The sequence below is a fragment of the Nicotiana tomentosiformis genome, chromosome 7 (genome assembly GCF_000390325.3).
Source record: "Nicotiana tomentosiformis chromosome 7, ASM39032v3, whole genome shotgun sequence".
Classification (NCBI taxonomy): domain Eukaryota; kingdom Viridiplantae; phylum Streptophyta; class Magnoliopsida; order Solanales; family Solanaceae; genus Nicotiana; species Nicotiana tomentosiformis.
This window is the reverse complement of record NC_090818.1, coordinates 35,429,725-35,453,231: the sequence shown is the minus strand read 5'-3', so window position 1 is coordinate 35,453,231 and position 23,507 is coordinate 35,429,725. Positions and strand designations below refer to the sequence as shown.

The following is a 23,507-nucleotide window of genomic DNA, read 5'->3' as shown; positions in this document are numbered from 1 at the left end:
AATGGTCCTTGTCAGAGGAAGATTTTAAACGTGAAAGCAAACGAAAAATGAAGAAACACACATTTGATACAATTCGTAACAAGCAATATGCCCCATTTTAATATTCCTTATTACAAAAGCACCTTAATTTAGAGGTCAGAAATTTTGGAATTACTACCAAATCATGTCGTATTAGCTGGAATAAAGTGGCCCAATTAAAAAAGAACATATTTTCAAGCAAGGAATTAAAATCCAGAGTTCTTGCGCATATGGGGTTGGGGGCCATAAAACGGTTGTTATTTTGTTTTTTTGTGGTAAACATTTGTAGCATTAAGAATTTGGACCACACTATCATAAATTTAGACGCAAATTGGTTGACCAAGAATCTTGATTTTGTGACTCCATTATGCCTCTGATTTATTAAAACGAGATGGTTTATACAACATCACTAATTAACTCCAAAAAGAAAAGAGAAAAGGGGATGCTTCTTTTGTCCGAATATATATATATATATATATATATATATATATATATATATATATATATATAGGATTTTAGTTTTATGTATTGTCAGTGTAAACATGTTATTTACTCTAATTTTAAGTTATTGCATAAAGTTTACTTAAGCAGTTACCTCAATTTGTAGATTAATATAAACTGATGGTTTAATAAAATGATACATTATTAGGTGCAAATACTTTGCTAATTGTCAACGCTTAATATTTAGCCTTTGTTTGTCATGTTGTTGATTGGTTCACCGAAGGATTAAGATTAGCTTAGTTTGTGATTTGTATGTACAAAACAAAAGAGGTGATTCTGACTTCTGAGGACGTATCTTTACCTAATGGTAATATCTAAACCATAAAAACCTTCTAATGCACTTTGCTTTAGTTTTTGATTCAGTGAGCTCATTAATTAGGGACTACACACAAAGTGCAAAGTAATGACTTATTTGTTCCAACACATCCAAAGTTGTTGAACTACGTGGTTTGATTATATTGATTAAGGATCTACCTAGGGTATGGTACTAGGATGTTGAGAACCAGATACTGTAGAGTAGTTGCTAAAGGTTCACCAAATGTGTCTAGTCTGTATTATTTTGGTACTACTTTAAATTAGTCATAACAGCTATACCAGATATATTGCAACTGTATTATTGTACAAATAATATATTTATGGGGAGACAAGTTTAGCCATTTAAATAATTGTTCAAGAGTCACATGATGGATTTATTAGAATCCAGCTTCCCCTACTTAGTCCATGGTGCAATGAATTGTTGCACGTGAGGCCAGGGGCGGAGGCACAAGTTGACTACGTGTTCGGTCGAATCCAGTAACTTTTGCTTAAATAATATATTTGGTAATTTGAATTTACGAAATATGCATAACTATTAAATATATAACTCAATCATTAACATTTGAAGTTATGGTCCTAAAATCCAGAATCCATAAGTTAACGTCTTGACTCCGCCTCTGTACGAGGCACAAAAATTTGGTACACCATATGAAGCGGCATGTTGAGAATCCAGCACGATGTAACTTATTCCAAGTTATTTATTCAAAACAAAAGTTTTTAAAAAAATAGGAACAAGCGGGGATTGGAGGTAAGCTAGTAAGATAATTAAGTTATAGCAAAAGAAAATATGTTAGTTGATGGCTCAAGTCACTTGATTTCTCGGCGCGAATTTAGATTCGTCGAATTTAAAAGTAGTCACTAAACGATGAGATTAGCGGAGAAATAAAAGGTTATATGTTTCATTGACTTATACACAAACTAATCTTTTTTTTTTTTTTTTTGGTCATACACAAACTAATCAATTTCTCTCTTGAATGTATCTCCATTTTTGTCCGTTCTAATCAATTTGTGATGTAGTTTTATCCATTTATTCTCCAAATTTACAACTACATGAATCTCATTTTCAAAGTATATAATAGAAATATCAATATTCTTAACATGGTTACAACTTACAACAAATTCCGGTAGTTTAGAGGCAAAATGACATTTTATTTTCACTCAATAATTTGATCTCATCAAGCTACTTATAAGCGTATATGACCAAGACAAGATCTTTACGGGAGAAATTCATAAATAGCCATATATATATATTATGTATGTTATATGCAAATTTCATACACTTTTTCGATAACCAAATATAAATAGTTTTTAGCGTGGACTAAAAGTGATAATACCCACGGTGCCCCGTTGCTAAGAATATGAGCAGGCTGCTTTATAGTTATTTGATCTTGGACTCTTACCTTTATTGACTAAACCGTTTCCTATTTTCTGTACAATTGCAAAAAAGGGCTATTTGCAGAGCTCAGTCTCGAGCGAAAGGCCCATTGTTATGTGCCGGTCAGTCTGTGAAATAACTATTTGTAAAAATGGCGTGTGGTAGCCACTAAATAAGGTGGTATTTATTTTTTATCCACCAATTCTAATATTGAGCAAAAATAGCTATTACTCTATTAAAATTAATATGAAAAGATATTTTTACCCTTTCTTCTATTTCTTTTATTCTCAAACCCTTCCTTTATACATTTCTCTCATTTAAGTTTAGAGCCAAAATTTTAATAGGCAAAATTTCGCTCCCTCAATATCGTTCCTGCATGCAATTCTCTTCTCTCGATTGAAGTTCAGAGCCAAAATTTTATAAGCAAAATTTCGCTCCCTCAATATCGTTCCTGCCCAGCCCACAACAATTCTCTGCGTATACTTTGTCCAACTTAATCTCTTCTCCTTTGTCATCTTCTCTGCAGCGAACCAGCGTACTGGTATGTTTTCGATTTTGCTTTTATGCATTTTTCTTTTTATATATCTCTAATCGTGATCAATGCTGTGTTTGTCATCAAGTATGTATGAAATGTCCAAAATAATGATTATAACTTGATTCACTGAGGAATAAGGTGCGGATTTTTGTGAGAAAGTTATTGAGAACCTTTTGGTATTGAAATGTGTTTGTGGTTCAATCAATATATTGACTATGTAAGGACATTTCAGAAAAATAGTCCTAAGAATTTGTAAGCTAACTGTGTTTAGGAATTTTAGTTAACTGTGCTTTTATTAAAGATGCATCGAATTAGGTCCTGGATTTTAGTTTTTTAGTTTAAATATTAAGGACATTTCAGAAAAATAGTCCTACGAATTTGTAAACTAATTTTAGTTAATTGTGCTTCTATTAAAGATGCATCTAATTAGGTCCTGAATTTTAGTTTTTAAGTTTAAATATTAAGGATATTTTAGAAAAATAGTCCTAAGAATTTGTAAGCTAATTTTAGTTAATTGTGCTTCTATTAAAGATGCATCTAATTGGGTCCTGGATTTTAGTTTTTTAGTTTAAATATTAAGGACATTTCAGAAAAATAGTCCTAAGAATTTGTAGTTTATTGTTCTTCTATTAAAGATGCATCTACTTAGGTCCTGGATTTTAGTTTTGTAGTTTAATTATTAAGGACATTTCAGAAAAATAGTCCTAAGAATTTGTAAACTAATTTTAGTTTATTGTTCTTCTATTAAAGATGCATCTACTTAGGTCCTGGATTTTAGTTTTGTAGTTTAAATTTTAAGGACATTTCAGAAAAATAGTCCTAATGTTTACGTTCTATTTCCTTCTTTGTAGTGTGCTAATGGAAGGAGATCGTGTTTTCGAGTTTGATGATTGGCGTAATTCGATGAGCTATTGGAAAGGAGATTTTCAGTATAAGGAAACAATAAAAAGTTTCTTGTCGAACACGTAATAGAAGAAGTTGAGGGATGGTGTTTTCGAAAACTTTTTCCGATTACAAGGTGTGAAGTTCTGTGGTAGACTTATTCATTGTGTGTTGCTTTCAGAAATTATAAGCAATGACTCGCATTCAATGACATTCAAGGTTTTTGATCATGAAGTGAAGTTTACACGTGAAGCGTTCCAGATAATTACTGGATTGAAATGTTCTTCTTCAGTGGACTTCAAAGTTTTACGTGAAAGAGAGAATAGGCTTTCGAAAGTCTACTTCCCTGGAAAGGATAGAATCAAGTTAGGCGATTTGTGGCATTTTATTAGTAGTCACCCATATGGTACAATGCATCATTTGTAGGCAGCCACGACGATGCTATGAAGTTGGCAACAATTTATTTTGTTGAATCTGTGTTGATAGGGAAGCGCAAGAATCGGAATATGTCTGAGCGGGTAATGAAAATCGTAGATGTCGATGAACTCTGCTCTTCTTTCAATTGGGGCTCTCTTTGTTATGAAAAGTTACTAAAATCATTGAAGAGTTGCTTGAAGCCCAAACAAAATACTTCAAACAACGAAAATGAGAACGAAAAAGAGAAAGATAAAGAGAAGGACAATTATACTATACTTGGCTTCCCTTTCGCCTTCTGTGTTTGGATTATGGAAGTATTCCCAATTTTTCAGAAAAAATAATTTGTGAACTTCAGAGAATGTGGGTTCCCTAGGATGCTATGTTATTCAGATATGAAATCTCCACATTATGACACCCTATGTAAAAAGTACTTCCATAATGAAAAAGTAAGTTAACAGGATTACTAGCTATTTTTTTGTTTATGTGTTTTAGTTCTGAATACTTACGTTTTTTTTTCTTTATATAATAGTTGTATCAGTTACTCGAGATGGTACTATTTCTTTCTTCCGGAGTAGATGCGGAGCCCGCTAGTGTGCATGTGCCATTGTCTCAAGATCAAAGTTCAATGCCTTCAACACAATTTGATGAAGTCTTGCTTAAGGAAATTGTTAATGTAGGTTTTCTGTCTTTGAATACAATTAGTTTTTTATTTGCTTATTTTTGCTTAAGAGACTTTTTTGTTTTTATGGTTTTTGATTCAGAGATTATAAGAGAAGTTCAAAAAGGATATGGAGGTAGAATGTAGTAGAATACATCAAAAAATAGCTTTATCAGAAAAAAGGATTCAAAATGATATCAAGGTAATATCCTTAATTTATGTGCTTGTAACTCTAAGTTAAGGACACCATGTCCTTAATTTTTGAGCCTGTAACTCTCAGTTTAGGACTTCCTATCCTTAACTTTTGAACTTGTAACTCTAAGTTCAGGACTACATGTCCTTAACTTTTCAACTTGTAACTCTAAGTTCAGGACTATATGTCCTTATTTTTTGAACTTGGAACTCTAAATTAAGGACTACGTGTCCTTAATTTCTATGCTTGTAACTCTAAGTTAATGACCAAGTGTCCTTATTTTTTTAACTTGGAACTCTAAGTTTAGGACTACATGTCCTTAACTTTTTAACTTGTAACTCTAAGTTCAAGACTACATGTCCTTAACTTTTTAACTTGTAACTCTAAGTTCAAGACTACATGTCCTTATTTTTTGAACTTGGAACTCTAAATTCAGGACTACCTGTCCTTAATTTCTGTGCTTGTAACTCTAAGTTAAAGACCAAGTGTCCTTAATTTGTGATCTTGTAACTTGAAGTTTAGGACTACCTGTCCTTAACTTTTTAACTTGTAACTCTAAGTTCAGGACTACATGTCCTTAACTTTTTAACTTGTAACTCTAAGTACAAGACTACATGTCCTTAATTTCTGTGCTTGTAACTCTAAGTTAAGGACCAAGTGTCCTTAATTTGTTAGCTTGTAACTTGAAGTTTAGGACTACATGTCCTTAACTTTTTAAAGTTCAGAACTACATGTCCTTAATTTCTTTGATTGTAACTCTAAGTTAAGGACCAAGTGTCCTTAATTTGTGAGCTTGTAACTTAAAGTTTAGGACTACATGTCCTTAACTTTTTAACTTGTAACTCTAAGTTCAGGACTACATATCCTTAACTTTTTAACTTCTAACTCTAAGTTCAAGACTACATGTCCTTAATTTCTATGATTGTAACTCTAAGTTAAGGACCAAGTGTCCTTAATTTGTGAGCTTGTAACTTAAAGTTTAGGACTACATGTCCTTAACTTTTTAACTTGTAACTCTAAGTTCAGGACTACATGTCCTTAACTTTTTAACTTGTAACTCTAAGTTCAAGACTACATGTCCTTATTTTTTGAACTTGGAACTCTAAGTTCAGGACTACCTGCCCTTAATTTCTGTGCTTGTAAATCTAAGTTAAAGACCAAGTGTCCTTAATTTGTGAGCTTGTAACTTGAAGTTTAGGACTACCCGTCCTTAACTTTTTAACTTGTAACTCTAAGTTCAGGACTACATGTCCTTAACTTTTTAACTTGTAGCTCTAAGTTCAGGACTACATGTCCTTAACTTTTTAACTTGTAACTCTAAGTTGAGGACTACATGTCCTTATTTTTTTAACTTGGAACTCTAAGTTCAAGACTACCTGTCCATAATTTTTGTGCTTGTAACTTGAAGTTTTGGACTACTTGTCCTTAACTTTTTAACTTGTAACTCTAAGTTCAGGACAACATATCCTTAACTTTTTAACTTGTAACTCTAAGTTCAGGACTACCTGTCCTTAATTTCTGTGCTTGTAACTCTAAGTTAAAGACCAAGTGTCCTTAATTTGTGATCTTGTAACTTGAAGTTTAGGACTACCTGTCCTTAAATTTTTAACATGTAACTCTAAGTTCAGGACTACATGTCCTTAATTTCTGTTCTTGTAACTCTAAGTTAAGGAACACTTGTCCTTATTTTGTAAGCTTGTAACTCTATGTTAAGGACCAAATGTCCGTAACTTATAAGCAGCTAGTTAAGGGCATTTTAGAAATTTATGTCCTATATATTAGATTCATACTTCAAATGTTCAGGACGTTTCAAAAAATTATATCCTGAAGTCTACTTGTACCAATCTCATTTTAAAAATAAGATGTAGCAAGTTGTGTTTAGCAAGCTGCAGATGTTAAGTTTTATAACTACTGATTTATCCATTTTAAATTGCCAGTTTTTTATTAAATCTATAGAGATATAGCAAAAGATGCATTGATTGTTGTAGAACTTCATGACATTATGCTCATAAATATCCTGATTTATTGAAGGATGAAAATAATATTCAGGACATATTTTTCTGAAATGTCCTGAACTTCTAAAAATTTAGATAATAACCTGAAATTTCCAGAAGTTAAGGACATTTTAGAAATTTATGTCCTTAATATTAGATTCATACTTGAAATTTTCAGGACTTTTAAAAGATTATGTCCTTAAATTTTACTTGTACCGATCTGATTTTAAAAATAAAGATGTAGCAAGCTGCAGGCGTCAAATTATATAAAGAAAAGGACTTTCTTGTTTACTTATGGAAAGAATAAAATCTCATAAATAATAATTGGTCCGACAAAGGTAAATTGAACTCACAGAAAAAGAAAAAGAAACAAAGAGCACGTAAGCGCAAAGAAACTTTGAAAATTCAGGACATCTTTTATATAACCATCTCCTAATATTACTTGCTCAAATAAAAATAATCTAAATGAATCCAATTTATAGCAAAAACTTAAAAGAGTAGATAAACATAAGTGGATATATCTATTATTCTCTATGCTTCCTTGAAAATGGATGGACTGCCGGAGAATATATACAAGATGTTCTATTATGATCAATTCTTCTGCAACGACCACATTTGAATGTTATTTTTGATGATTCGGTAGCTGGAATATGCCTTTTCTTCTGCTTTTTACCTGGCGGGACTTTGAAATCTGGAGGTTTAATAATTTGTGACTTAACACTCTCTGGTACAATCCAAGAATTCGTATGTCCTACAGGATATATTTGTCTTTCATATATTTTCAGCCAAGATTCCTTTAAGTACCAGTCCGAGCAGAAATTTGACTTCTTGATGTTTCTCTTCTCGATAGCTGCAATTGCATGTATACATGATAATTCATCAAATTGAAACTGAAAACAATCACATGTTCTTTTGTTTAAGTCCACCAAGAAAGTAATTCCTTCTTCCTCAACTCTAAAACGCCATGAATCAACAGGGAAGACCTTCAAAGTTGAAAAACTATAAGTTAGTACATTATGTTAAATTTTCATTAAAATAATAAGCTAAAGTAAGAACATAATACTTACATTTAAAGTAAAAGCTAAATCTATCTTTTTCTTCAATTCCTCTTCTACCCAATAAGAAACGTCATAAAAAGTTTCTTCTGCTTCATTTCTTCTTTCATAGAACCAATGTTGTAGATTCACTTGGATGAAATCCATCATTCTTAATATAGGCAACTCCCTTGCTTCTAATAGCACATAATTTATTGACTCAACTATGTTTGTTGTGAGCATGTCATATCTTCGTCGCGGACTATAAGAACGTGCCCACCTTTCTGGTGGTTCTTCCATCAAGTAGTCAAAAGTCTTCTTATCAACTTTTGCTAAATCCGATATGTATAGATCATATTATTTGCGCCTGTATACTCTTGCAGCACTTTGAAAAAGTTTTATGACCTCACTTTTCACTTTCCTTCGCTTTAGGTTCTGCTCCAAATGATAGATACAAATCCCATGGTGGCTTTCAGGATATACCTTTACAATGCCATGTGCAATAGATTGATGCCTGTCCGATAAAAAAATTAAATTGTCACGGCTCCCAATTGCATTGCAAAGCTCACTAAAGTACCACTCATAGGAATTGTTATTTTCAGATTCTGCAATTTTAAAGGCTAGTGGAAATATTTGGTTATTTGTATCATTTGAAACTGAAATCATTAAAACACCACAATATTTTGACTTCAAAAAAGTTGCATCAACAACAATCACTGGTCTACAATGATTCCAACCAGCTATTGATGATCCATATGCATAAAACATATAAAGAAACCTGAAAATACAGTTTAACAGAAGGTTAAAAATACAAGACACCAAATCCTTAATATTTACACTGCACACATCAAAGTTAAGGACATCTTGTCCTTAATATTTTCACTGCACACATCAAAGTTAAGGACAACTTTTCCTTAACTTTTACAATGCACACATCAAAGTTAAGGACACCATGCCCTTAATATTTTCACTGCATATATCAAAGTTAAGGACACAATGTCCTTCACATTTTCAGTGCACACATCAAAGTTAAGGACAACTTGTCCTTAACTTTTAGAATGCACACATCAAAGGTAAGGACACCATGTCCTTATCATTTTCACTGCACACATGAAAGTTAAGGACATCATATCCTTAATATTTTCACTGCACACATCAAAGTTAAGGACACCATGTCCTTAACATTTTCACTGCACACATCAAAGTAAAGGATACTATGTCATTAACTTTTTCACTGCACACATCAAAGTTAAGGATACCATATCCTTAACATTTTCACTGCACACATCAAAGTTAAGGGCACAATGTCCTTAACTTTTTCACTGCACACATCAAAGTTAAGGACACCATGTCCTTAACTTTTATAATGCACACATCAAAGTTAAGGATACCGTGTCCTTAAGTTTTTCACTACACACATCCAAGTTAAGGATATCATGTCGTTAACTTTTTCACTGCACACATCAAAGTTAAGGACACAATGTCCTTAACTTTTTCACTGCACACATCAAAGTTAAGGGCACCATGTCCTTAACTTTTATAATGCACACATCAAAGTTAAGGACACCGTGTCCTTAAGTTTTTCAATACACACATCCAAGTTTAGGACACCATGTCCTTTATATTTTCACTGCACACATCAAAGTTAAGGACAACTTGTCCTTAACCTTTACAATGCACACATCAAAGTTAAGGACACCATGTCCTTAACTTTTACAATGCACACATCCAAGTTAAGGACAACTTGTCCTTAACTTTTACAATGCACACATCAAAGTTAAGGACACTATGTCCTTAACTTTTACAATGCACACATCAAAGTTAAGGACACCATGTCCTTAACATTTTCACTGCACACATCAAAGTTAAGGACAGCGTGTCCTTAACATTTTCACTGCACACATCCAAGTTAAGGACATCATGTCCTCAATATTTTCACTGCACACATCAAAGTTAAGGATACCATGTCCTTAACATTTTCACTGCACACATCCAAGTTAAGGACACCATGTCCTTAGCTTTTTCACTGCACACATCAAAGTTAAGGACACCATATCCTTAACATTTTCATTGCACACATCCAAGTTAAGGACACCATGTCCTAAAGTTTATAAAACAGACTCATAAACTCTTTTTGATTGTTTACCTGTTGTTGTCCTCTATCTTTATGTTAGTGTATGTTCCCGGATTTTTACTTTTCATCATATACAAGTATGAAGACAATAATTCATAATTCTCTTCAGAAGTTCCTCTTATTAAAGCTGAAGCACATTAAATAGCACGCCATGCCTTGTGATAACCAATGTCTAGTCCATGCAATTTTTGCATTTCTGCCATGACAAAGGCTGGTGTAACTTCAAATCTTGAGTCTCGAAGATTGTCGATAATGTAACCACTAATCAACTTTGAAGTTGCATGCCTTTGATCAGCTTTCATAGTGTTAACTGAGCAGTCATGATTTTTCTCAATCTTTACTATCTTGAATAGTGTTGAATCTTTAATTCTGAAAGCACGCACACACCACCCGCACCTATCATCATTACATTTCAATGAATATCTTATTGAGCTTGATCTAACAACCTTGAATTCAAAATGTCCTTTAATTGCTATATTGGAAAAACAGTTAATTATACTTTTCTTTTTGTCAAATATTGATCCCACTTTTATTTCATCCAACGAAGCATTTTCTCTTAATATCGTAGTTGGGGATTCTTTTTGTTTCGAATTTGAGCTTCGTCTAGTTAGTTGAGTAAAGATTTTTTTTAGCAACTTCTTCTATTATCGGTACACTCTCTAAGACTTGAATACCCAAAGCTTGTTCGTTGTCAATCTCTATAAGGCTTTGTCCTTCCACTTGAATAGAATCAAATGTTTGAAGCACCTCTTCAGTTATTGGTTGAGCTTTAACCACATCTATTTCCATTATCCGTTGGCATTTGTCTTGATTGTCTTGTTGAGTTTTTGTATTGACATGTTCAAAGGTGCTTGAAGAACCAAAAACTCTTTCCGAAACATCAACAATGAAACGATAGCCCTTGAAGAGTGAATGACTTTTTAGTAACTCTATACATGTGTGAAGATCTAAATCTTTGGATACAAGCATTTCCTTGCTTGTTCCCAGATTGATATCAAACCATATAATTGCTTCAAACTTGTCTCTATCCAATTCAATAACTTCAAAGATCTTGTTAATGAAATCTTCAAATCGAATTGCCTCAGGTACTAGAACAAGCTTTGTTTGATGATCAAGATACTTATAGTCTACAGTCCATCTACCATTAAAAGTAACTATAATACATATTGTATCCATCCTGCAAGTCAAGAAAATGAGAAATTCAGGACATATTTATACAACGATCGTGAAGTTAAGGACAAGATGTCCTAAACTTTATCAATACAAGTTGCAAAACGCAGGACACTATGTCCTTAATATTTAGAACAACAGTTATGAAGTTAAGGATATCATGTCCTAAACTTTATCAATACAAGTTACAAATATATGACACTATGTCCTTAATATTTACACAGTAGTCATAAAGTTAAGGACATCATGTCCTAAACTTTATTAGTACAAGTTGCAAAAATAGGACACTATGTCCTTAATTTTTACACAGTAGTCATGAAATTAAGGACATCATGTCCTAAACTTTATCAGTGCAAGTTACAAAAACAGGACATTATGTCCTTAACTTTGATGTGTGCAGTCAAAATATTAAGGACATGGTATCCTTAACTTGGATGCGTGCATTGTAAAAGTTAAGGACATCGTGTCCTTAACTTTGATGTGTGCATTGTAAAAGTTGTTGTCCTTAACTTTGATGTGTGCAGTAAAAATTTTAAGGACAAGTTGTCCTTAACTTTGATGTGTACAGTGTAAATGTTAAGGACAAGTTATCATTTACTTTGATGTGTGCAGTGAAAATGTTAAGGACATGGTGTCCTTAATATTTAGAACAACAGTCATGAAGTTAAGGACATTGTGTCCTTAACTTTATTAATATAATTTGCAAATACATGATACTATGTCCTTAATATTTAGAACAACAGTCATGAAGTTAAGGACATCGTATCCTTAACTTTATTAATACAAGTTGCAAAACACAGAACACTTTGTCCTTAATATTTTTTAGAATAACAGTCATGTTAAGGACACCAAATCTTTAACATTATGTTCTCAATATTTACAGAACAATCACAGAGTTAAGGACGCGATGTCCTTAACGTTATCAATACAGAAAATAAAAAAAAAACAAATTCCTAGCATCTTATTCTTCAATAACGAAATAAAAATTCACACAAACACACAAAAGCATATAGAGATATCTGAAACTTTAGAACTTACTGTAATTTTATGGTGAATTTTGGACGAGAAAGTTGAATTCTGAACTTAGACTGGAAGTTTGAAATGGGAAGAGAAGCTTCTGCAATTTTGGACGATCACAACAATTCTCTGTACGTAAGTTTGCACGTAAGTTTGAGCTGCTGCTGATCGTAAATAAGGAGCGTATGTATTAGCGAAATCCTATATAGCAAAAGGGTATTTTCGTCCGGACGGATAAAAGTTTATTAAAGTAGTGGCTAAAGACTAAATATATTTAAAACAGTGACTTAAAAGTAAATACATGTGTTATTACTGGCTATCTGTGCATATCGTCCATAACTATTTATCTTGAAAAACCTTTATTTCTCTGTTAAAAATGTAGTTTCATGTGTATTCTCTTTTATTATCGTACCAGACAACGCTAATCAAATTTGAAAGATAGTGGAGCAAGAGTGAGGTTTGGTTTTGTAATCCGTTACAAGTGTTATTTTAGTTATTCAACTTTTTTAAGAAAAAAATGGCAAAGGAGGTTTGTAAATAAAATATAAGAAATTTTTATAAGGCCATTTACTTATATTTAAATTATAAGTGATCATAGGAGATCATTTATAAAAACAAAAAACACGATACAAAAATTATTTATAAAAATAATACTTGGGTAAGACTTTTAAAACCTATACAAGTAATTTGCGTGAAATGTCTTAGAATAAGTTGAATCCTTACTCTTCAAAATGAGTATGTGGAGCGTAACGAGGGATAAAAAGATTAATTGTTGCTGCCATATATAAATGGCTACTACATCTTTTACCATCTACTAGCTAGATTTAGACCTTATTAGTGTGCACGTAATATCTTTCGAACATTATTGTCCTAAATCATAAAAATATCGGTTTGCTTGTTAGAGAAAAAATAGATGCGTCTAATTGGTCTAAGTCATTGCACAAAAGTATTACTTGTATGTATATTATTACAAGAAGCTTATATTTGGTCAAAGCCAACATATGGAAACTCGGCTTATTATCACCCTTAAAAACTCATCAAAACATACAAGTATCTAGTCAAATATATTACTTCACAAAAAGATTAATATTAACACCTACAAATACCAGTGCGAGTCAAATCTTTCATAATGGTCCCATAAAACTACTAATTAATAACTCTCTCCTTCCTCATGCTCTCGGCGCACGTTAATTAACGTACACCGCTTGTGTCAGCCATGGCGAAAGGGAAAGGTAGAGGACGTGATCGACCTAAGCTGCAACCATTAGCTACCTTTGTAAGCTCGGTGGTAACTCGTAATCAACCACCGATTGAGAAATCAACACAAGAAATAACTACACCACTGTCAGTCCTAATTGCAGATCCAGCAAAAAACGGAGGCATTGCATGTAAAATTGGATCTTCATCGACAAACACTCTAAGAGGTTAGATCTGAACACCCCAGTGACAATTGGTCAATTAGCAACTTCTCCACCAGTACCAAGCAATGGAACAGTATATCTAATAAATCAAGCTCAAAATCAAGTGTACGAGGTACCTCGGAGAAATCCACAGTGGAAGAGGTGACGATGGCAAATGAGACTACTAAACCTAAAGCTCTATGGACAACTCTATTTCAGAAGAATAGATTTGCCACCAATGGTACGTCACTATCCTATATTCCGCCACAAATTATTGATGGCCAACCTATGGTTCAGTTAGATAAATTAGAAGTAGAAGAGGATGAGAACAAATGGAGATGCGCATTGATAGCATATATCATAGGTGATGGACCGGGGTATAATGCAATGAAGCGATGCATCAAGTCGCATTGGTCACATGTCACTGAACCTGAATTGTTCTATCATGATGAAGGCTATTATATCATTAAATTTCAAACTGCAGCAGATGCTCGAGAGATATTATATGCTGGCCCTTGCTCAATTGCTAATAAGCCCATCATTCTAAAATCATGGACTCCAAATTTTAATTTCACAAAGGAATTCCCTACTGTTATGCCACTGTGGGTAAAATTTCCTAAGTTACCTATGTCGTGTTGGGGAGTTGGCTCTTTAAGCAGAATTGCTAGTGTAATTGGGACTCTTGTCTTTGCTGATGAGTGTACTGTTGCGACCAAACACACTCACGCAAGTATACGTGGTCGTCAAGTAATAGAGTAGTGAGTAAAGTATCGTTCCCACGAAGACTTATGATTCACTTTTGACTAATTCAAACTTAAATAGCTTATCGATTCAAGCGATTTCTTACAAAATAGATAATTTTCTAATTTACTACCTAAAAACTATCAAGTAATGAAATACTAAAAATCAACCACAACACTTAAATAGTTTTGAATAACAATCAATAGGAGATAATATTCCAGGGTCACGGGTTATCTAACAATCATGTTACATTCTTAGCTTAAAATAACTAATTGATTTATCTGGATTGTTGATTGACAGGGTTGATATTGCTCATAAGAATCTGTCGAGTCCTTACTCGCCTATTCAAGCTAATTTAATACCTATATATCTATGGAATTAAGATTAACAAGAATGCATTTACAATTCATGTATTGCAACCGAGCAAGGCAATTAGGTATATGTCTATCCTAATTGCGAATTCGTTCCCCGATGTGCAATCTAAGAGTTCCCACTTTCGAGTTCAACTCTAAGATTCGTAGATAATATTTCACTGTTAGCTACTCAGCAAAATAATTAAAAATAGAATTAAATAAACAACCCAATATCGTAAAATCAACTTCGTCAAATTAAACTTCAAACGTCAACATTCATGTATACCCATGACCCTAGAACAATAGGATTTTTAGCCACTCATGTTCATACAATCATCAAAAATAATGTTTTCAAACATAAACTCAATGAATACTATGAAAGGGATGGAAGAATTGATCAAATCCTTGCTTCCGAGTGTTTTGCGCCTCCCTCTTCTCTCTAAATCACGTCCCTCCCCCTCAAAAATAGGTTTAGGTTGGCTTTTATATGAGTTGGGGGCGTCTAGGGGTCGAAATAACTAAGTCCTAGTCGAAAAGGGACAATTGCCCATCTTGAGCATCCAGGGCAGCGTGGGGCGCTGGCCCTGGCGCTCAAATATTTTGGCTGCTATAAATTGCGCCACAGCCAGCGCCCCACGCTGGCTGTGGCCCTCAAATCTTACTTTTTGCGTTTTTGTCCCGATTTCGCTCCAATTCGTGCCCTTTCGTCCCAAATTGCATCCGAATGATCCCTACACATAGAAATACCAAAATTTAGCATAAATAATCATATTAAACATCTCAAATCGTCGAGACATGAGCAAAATGTGAGGCGATATATATCAAAATATGCATACATTAAGCCGATTATCAACACCACACACTTAGACTCTTGCTCGTCCTCGAGCAATGGAACTATATTAACACCCCCAAAATGTACTTAGCACTATGAAAGAGGATTTCACAATTAATTCAATCAAACACCCTACCTTTTGATTATGATCGATGTCGGCAATTAAGCATGAACACATAAATTTCACATTCTTCCCGTTTTTAAATAGCCCAAGTATACTCAATGTTTTTCAACCAACTCAATCAACTCAAGCAACCTCTCCACAACCATCTTACCTCAAGAGACGACTCGTTACCACTAAGCATCCTCAACTCAGGCACTCACCCAACACAAGAAAGTGTACAATTTCACCAATCCGTCATGAGATCAAGTGCCATCACCACAAGCAAAAGAGTGAATATCAAAGTAGTCCCCAAATTTAAATATGTCATTGAACATAAATTAAGGACATCACACAATTGAAAAACATTCACTCACTCTTACAAAGAATTCATGTGCATCCCGTGGTTGTACCATAAGCTTGCCCGTAGTGTATATCTCTACTAATCTAAGCTAGCTAAATCTAGGATCAATTAGGACTTTAAGGTTGTAATGTAGACTAAAGGATGGGTAGGATACATTTAGGAATAGTTACTAACCCTCCTAAGCACTTTAATACACTACACTCATAATTCAAGCGCAATATCTTCTCAACCCATTCACTTGTCATACACCATAACTAACATAACACTCTTTTCCATCAAGCACCTCTATGGTTTCACTAGCACGAGTGAGAAGGATAAGGAGGTGTGTCTTTCTACATTAGTTGAACTTTTGTTTGCTCTTTCTTGCAAAATTTTTCCTTTTTTTTTTTTTTTTTTTTTTTTACACACTCCATACATTGAAGTTCATAAGCTAGTGACCTTTATTCACAATTTTAGTGCACCTTAAGGGCTCTTCCATGGTTCCACTCGAAAGTCACTTACTAATCTCTCACCTTACTTCTTTTAGCGACTAAGTGCCTTAGGAAGTAAAGGTTCAACAATCTCAAATTAAGAACAACTAGGAGTACGGCTTGTAATGTGGTTGCCAAGGAAACGGTCTATAGGCTCAAAGGGGGCTAGCAATGGGAAAATTTTATTTGTCAGTGACAAGCACCTTTATGGTCAAGCAAGAAACGCCTATGTCATCTCCTAGACTAGCACAACTTAATGATTTCGCGTTGATTAACATACGGGGCAAGTTCTAGACTACACAGGATAGCACAGAATATCAACAATCCTTACACACACATGGCACTTGACTCACTCAAGACGGTTCTGTGTGACTCTCAAGTCAAGCAAGCATATCAAGTTGAGGATTTTTAAGCAACAATGCACTAGTGGCATACAAGTCAATCAACTGAGAAAAAAGCATCAAAGAGTAGGCTACTTAATCTACTTAGGCATTACAATTCAAATCATATATGCAGGAAGACATAGCGCATGCTCTAACTTAACTTGCCAACACCAAACATGTCAACAGGTATCTCAGAGCAATCTCAGTTTTCCCCCTTATCCTACTCCTAAAAAAAATAAAACAAAACACCCGGTTCGAGATACACCCTTGGAAAAGATCCAGCGTCCAAAGAAAAACCAAGGGATACTACCTAACTATCAAAAATAAAACAAAAGAAAATCTTTTTGGTATTTTTAATCGGACTTTCCCTCAAGAAAATTGTCCAACAGATCCATCGTCAGGAAAAGTCCAAGTTTTTGTTAATTTTTTTTATGTACTCTAGCTAATTAGACTGTGTTAGTCTTAAACTAAGCTAAAAGGTGATAAAAGAAAACAAAAAAAGAAAAATATAACACTAAAAATTGTATACAATTCACCCTCCACCCCACACTTAAACAATGCATAGTCCCGATGCTTAATAAATTCGAAAATAAAGGAAGGTGGAAAGAAAGAACTCCCTGTTAGTCGGAGTCTGCCTTATCAGGATGCCAACCAGCTGCGGCAATGGGCTCATCATCATCTCCTACGGGTATCAAAGCCATTGTTCCCATAACTTCATCATCATTCGCATCCTCATTATCAGATTCCTTGTCAATGTTTTCATCCTCAGATGGATTAACGGGACTGCCTAGTGCTATGCCCAACATCTCCTTGGAAGAACTGGAGAGATCACTTCGCAATTACGTGCGCTCCTCATCTGACACCCCAAGCCTGCTCATAATAACATTGAGGGATTTGTAAAGATACCTGTTGAAATTTCCGTCCCTCTCATTCCTAGCAGCTTGGGTGAGCTTGGATGTGGACTCTAGCATGGATGTGATGTCTAACAATGTTGCGGGTGCCTCCACTACCTCATCATAGCCACGGTACTCTGGTACCCCTCGAGAGAGCATGTATTATGTCAGGATATTGCCAAAAAAAACCTTTTTATCCTTCCTCCAAAACGGGTGCGGGTCATCTCCCCAAGCATGAGCTCACCCACATAGCCTGGTCATCAAAAAGTAGATCACGCACACTCGAGCTCGAGTGCACTCACTATTATGTTCAACGGGCATTGATCTAGCTTGTACAAAGTTTTGCCAAACCTTGGCTGTTTTGTTGAAGTCGAATCGGAGCATTTCAAGGTGAATATTTCCCTTAGTTCGCATCCATTTTGCATTAGAATCAACGCCACAAAGTGTGTGACATATTGCTTGGTAGTTTGGACTTTTGACGAACTTTCAAAGCCTTCGTGGGTTAGGACTATCAACTCCCAAAAAATGACACAAGGCTTCCCTATCCATTGGAATTTCCTTGCCTCTAACCCACGACTCGTCATTTTTCTCGTTCCAGTTGGCATATAACTCTCTTACCATGCTGAGATTTGTTGGGCCCGGACATTCGCGGAGCTTATCCATCTTCTTTTCAATCAATGTAGCAAGTACATCTGGGAAGTTCCGTTCTAAAGCCTTCACATTTATCCCCATTTCAGACACATATCTCCCATATGGAACAAAAGTATCATGCCATTTGATGGCGTCATCCCGAACAAGTTCCACTTGAGGCCGTGGTGGCTTCGTAGACCCGCTAGCCTGTTGCTTTCCCTTGGCTTGTCGGGAAGAGATCTCGCCTTGCTTGCGTTTCTTTGGAGGGGGAGCAATAGTGGAGGACTTCCCCACCCCTTTTCCTTTAGCGGTATCGTCATGAGCCATATCAACCTACAAATGATAAACACAAAGATGAGAATGAATCAAGAGATGTTGCCTAAGGTCATCGTGAGAGGCAAGATAACCCCACACTTAAAACCTAAGGCTATGTATAATCGAGTCATAATATTGATTCAATGTGCACCAATGTGTCATTACAAGGCTATAGGTACTTAGACTTCCCTATGCCATAAAATTCAATTAGTCTAACATGGCCGTAACTTAACTATGGTGCAAGCATAACAAAGCTAAAGTCTACATTACTACACTATTTTAGTACACTAACTACAACTTACAAAAGTTTACAACAAGATACAATACCCCACAACACCCCACACTTCGCCCAAACTCATATACAACTACACTCGGCTACTTAGACTTTACCGGTGTTCAAATTTACTCTCTTAAGTATTTTAACAAACACCTTGTGGGCATCATTTTTTGCTCTTCTATTTCAACAATGGTGGGAGAAGGTGGGCCTCCCAAATTTATATGAAGTAGAGGGAATTATAGTTTACTACTTCAAACACAACTGCACAACCAAATTCTGTGCCAATTTTGTGTATAATCATTCCACCCACAATAACATCAAAATATATTTAAGAGACCTAGGGGTTTTGAGGATTGGGGGAGAAAGAAGACTACAAATACTCTAAGAACTTCCAAAATACAAGAAAAGAGATAACAAGAAGAACATACCTTAGAGTCTTGAGATGGAATTGAGCAAGGAATATTGAAGAATATGAGAACTTGAGAGAAAGGGGAAAAAGAAGAGCAAACCGTGTGTTTTTGGAGAAAATGGGGTTTTTTTAGGTTTTAGCTATCTTAATTTAGGTGGGGGAATGGGTTTGGGTAATTGGGTATGGGTTGGGTTGTAAGTGTATATAGGTAATTGGGTAGGGTATTTTTAATTAAATAAAGAAAACAAAAATAAAAAAAAATTACTCACCTGGACCGCCAGCCCAGCGCCCCATGCTGGGGCTGGCGTTGGAGCTTCAGAGCTACTGCAAAGTGCGCCCCAGGCAGCGTGGGGCGTTGGCCTGGGCGCTCAATTCGCTGTTTCCCCCCCCCCTTTTTTTAACAATCTTGTCTACCCGAGCACTCAATATATACATTACACATATTCCACACTATTTCAACCTACAAAGAAAAAATTATGGCCTATAAAAGAAAAAAAAACTATGCTTCGAAAGCGGTAAAAATTGGGTTGCCTCCCAACAAGCGCCTGATTTAACATCGCGTCACGACTCAACACATGTTTAAGCATCTGCCAAGTCCACTGAGGTCTTGTGACGTGCAATGTCACCACCCCAATAATATTTTATTCTCTGGCCATTTACCAAGAAGGTACCACTTGAGCTCGTATCACGCAGTTCCATCGCTCCGTGAGGCCTAACACTTACCACAACAAAAGGACCTGCCCAACGAGACTTAAGCTTTTTAGGGAATAACTTCAACCTTGAATTGAACAAGAGAACTTCTTGACCCGGCTCAAACTCTCAATGTTGAATGTGCTTGTCATGCCACCTCTTCGTCTTTTCTTTATATAATTTGGCATTTTCATATGCGTGCAATCGAAACTTATCAAGCTCGTTGAGTTGCAGTAACCTATTCTCACCAGCTGAGTCCATATCCATATTTAGCTTTTTGATCGCCCAATAAGCTTTATGTTCAAGCTCAACGAGCAAGTGGCATGCCTTCCCATAAACCAACCTGTACGGAGAAGTACCTATGGGAGTATTGTATGCAGCTCGATATGCCCATAATGCATCATCCAGCTTCCTTGCCCAGTCTTTTCTATTTCCACTTACTGTTTTTTCCAGAATCTGCTTTACCTCTCTGTTTGAAACTTCTACTTGACCACTCGTTTGGGGATGATAGGCAGTGGAAACTTTGTGCTTAACTCCATACTTTGCAAGAACATTATTCAGCAATTTGTTACAAAAGTGAGTTCCTCCGTCGCTTATTAACACTCTTGGAGTCCCAAAGCGCGTGAAGATGTGCTTCTTTACAAAGCTTACCACTACCTTTGCGTCATTAGTAGGAAGAGCAATGGCCTCCACCCACTTAGAAACATAGTCGACCGCTACTAAGATGTATCTGTGACCATTAGAATATGGGAACGGTCCCATGAAATCAATCCCCCAAACATCAAAAAGCTCTACTGCCATAATATTTTGCAAAGGCATTTCGTGCTTCCTCGTGATAGTTCCGGTTCTCTGGTATCTGTCACACTTTTTAACAAAGGCATGTGCATCCTTAAATAATTTTGGCCAATAGAAACCTAATTGTAGCACTTTTGGGGCGGTTCTATCCCCACCGTGATGACCTCCATATGGCGAAGCATCACAGCCATACAATATAGCATTCATCTCTTTCTCAGGAACACACCTTCGCACCAACTGATCTGCGCATTGCCTATATAAGAATGGCTCATCCCACATGTAGAGCCTCACATCATGTAAGAATCTTCTTCTATTATCAGGTGTTAATTCTAGTGGTGTCACCCCACTTGCAATAAAATTCACATAATCCGCATACCATGGGGCTTCACCTGAGGTGACTGCTAATTACTGCTCATCTAGAAATGTTTCTTTGATTGACCCTCCTTCAGCTACATGGTTCCGACTTTCTAATCTGGACAAGTGATCAGCCACTTGATTTTCTGTCCCTTTTCGATCTCGGATCTCTAATTCAAATTCTTGCAAGAGGAGGACCCAACGAATCAGCCTCGGCTTGGCATCTTTCTTTTCAAACAAGTATCTGATAGCTGAATGATCTGTGTAGACGATAACTTTGGTTCCCTCTAGATAAGATCTAAAGTTGTCAAATGCCCACACCACTGCAAGCAACTCTTTTTCAGTAACTGTATAATTCATCTGAGCTGGATTCATAGTTTTGCTCGCATAATAAATGGAGTGAAATATTTTATCTCTTCTTTGCCCAAAACAGCTCTGATTGCTATGTCACTTGCATCGCACATCAAACTCATATGGCAGTCCCCAATCTGGGGCGATGATAATTGGTGCAGTCACCAACCTTCCCTTCAGCTCCTCAAATGCTTTCAGACATGCATCATCAAACTTGAAGGTGACATCTTTCTCTAGAAGCCTGCATAACGGAGAAGAAATTTTCGAAAAATCTTTAATGAATCGATGATAAAAACCTGCATGGCCCAAGAAACTGCGAATGCCTTTGATGGATGTCGGTGGGGAAAATTTTTCAATCGCCTCCACCTTTGCTTTATCCACCTACAGACCATTTTTTGATACCTTGTGCCCTAAGACTATACCTTCACGTACCATGAAATGGCACTTTTTCCAGTTTAGTACCAAGTTTGTCTCTTCACACCTAGCAAGCACTTTATCAAGATTCATTAAATAATTATCAAAAGAACACCCAAACACAGAAAAATCATCCATGAACACTTCCACAAATCTTTCAACCATGTCAATAAAAATAGCCATCATACACCTTTGAAAAGTCACAGGTGCATTACAGAGACCAAAGGGCATTCTCTTAAATGCATACGTGCCATAGGAACACGTAAATGTGGTTTTCTCTTGGTCCTCTGGGCTACAGCCATCTGATTATACTCCGAATAACCATCTAGGAAATAGTAGTATTCCTGGCCAGCTAACCTATCAAGCATTTGGTCAATGAAAGGGAGGGGAAAATGGTCTTTTCGGGTGGCATTGTTCAATTTTCTATAATCTATGCAAATTCTCCACCCAGTGACAGTTCTTGTAGGAATTAAGTCATTATTTTTATTAACCACTACAGTCATCCCCCCTTTCTTAGGCACACATTGAACGGGACTTACCCATTTGCTATCAGAGATTGGGAATACAATACCTGCATCAAGCCACTTAATCACTTATTTTCTTACCACCTCTTTCATGATTGGATTTAGGCGGCGTTGTTGCTCTACACTTTGCTTGTGTCCATCCTCCATGAGGATTTTATGCATGCAGAAAGCTAGACTAATGACTTTGATGTCAGACATCGTCCACCCAATTGCTCGCTTGTGCTCACGTAGCACTCTCAACAACTTTTCTTCCTGCAATTTAGACAAGTCAGAAGAAACAATAACAGATAAAGTGTCAGAACTACCCAAATAAGCATATTGAAGGTGAGGGGGTAGGGGTTTAAGCTCCAATTTTGGAGCTTCTTCAATTGACGGCTTTGGAAGAGATCCACTTAGCCTATTCAGGGGCTCAAACGGGTGTATTCCTTGCATGTAAGCACAAGATATATCTAGGATATGCATCATCTCCTCAACCTTATCATCAATCTCCAAGCTATCGAACAACATGAGTGCTTTTTATAGAGAATCGTCTAGATATACACTCGTGTCAAGAAGTTTCTCATCTACCTCCATAACAGATATCATAGAGAGCTCCTCATAGTGGCGGAAAAGTTGGATCGCTTTGTAGACATTAAAAACTGCTCCCTCGTTGTCCACCCTCATAATCATTTTCCCCTCTCTCGCTTTAATTATTGCATCACCAGTAGCCAAGAGAGGTCATCCCAATATGATTGGAACTTGTTTATCAGCCTCAAAATCTAGAATAATGAAGTTAGCTGGGAGGATAAATTTCCCAATTTGCAGCAATACATCTTCAATCACTCCTTCAGGGTAGGCTATGGACCTATCAGCTAATTGCAACATCACAGTGGTTGGTGTTGGAGCTCCCAGACCCAATTGCTTAAATAAGGACAATGGCATTAGATTTATGCTCACCCCTAAATCACAAAGAGCACGACCCACGTCAAT

The 23,507-nt window shown here is 35.8% G+C and overlaps 2 protein-coding genes across 2 annotated transcripts; one reads left to right on the top strand and one right to left on the bottom strand.

The window, feature by feature from the left end:
- Positions 1-7,412: 7,412 nt before the first annotated feature.
- LOC138895474 (uncharacterized) lies at positions 7,413-8,222 on the bottom strand. Its single transcript, XM_070180163.1, has 2 exons — positions 7,956-8,222; positions 7,413-7,871 (listed from the first exon to the last, which is right to left on the bottom strand). Exons 1-2 carry the CDS (start codon positions 8,220-8,222, stop codon positions 7,413-7,415), a joined length of 726 nt encoding a protein of 241 aa, XP_070036264.1.
- A 5,589-nt stretch (positions 8,223-13,811) lies between these two features.
- Positions 13,812-14,402, top strand: LOC138895473 (uncharacterized). Its single transcript, XM_070180162.1, has one exon. It carries the CDS (start codon positions 13,812-13,814, stop codon positions 14,400-14,402), a length of 591 nt encoding a protein of 196 aa, XP_070036263.1.
- The last annotated feature ends 9,105 nt before the right edge of the window (positions 14,403-23,507 follow it).

What these genes read in the sequence shown, in the direction of transcription:
- LOC138895474 (XM_070180163.1), bottom strand. Translation starts at nt 8,222, where the DNA reads ATGGAAGAACCACCAGAAAGGTGGGCACGTTCTTATAGTCCGCGACGA. An exon ending in ATTTAGCTTTTACTTTAAAT is followed by an intron (nt 7,872 to 7,955) that starts GTAAGTATTATG and finishes TCAACTTTGAAG; the next exon opens with GTCTTCCCTGTTGATTCATG.
- LOC138895473 (XM_070180162.1), top strand. Translation starts at nt 13,812, where the DNA reads ATGGCAAATGAGACTACTAAACCTAAAGCTCTATGGACAACTCTATTT.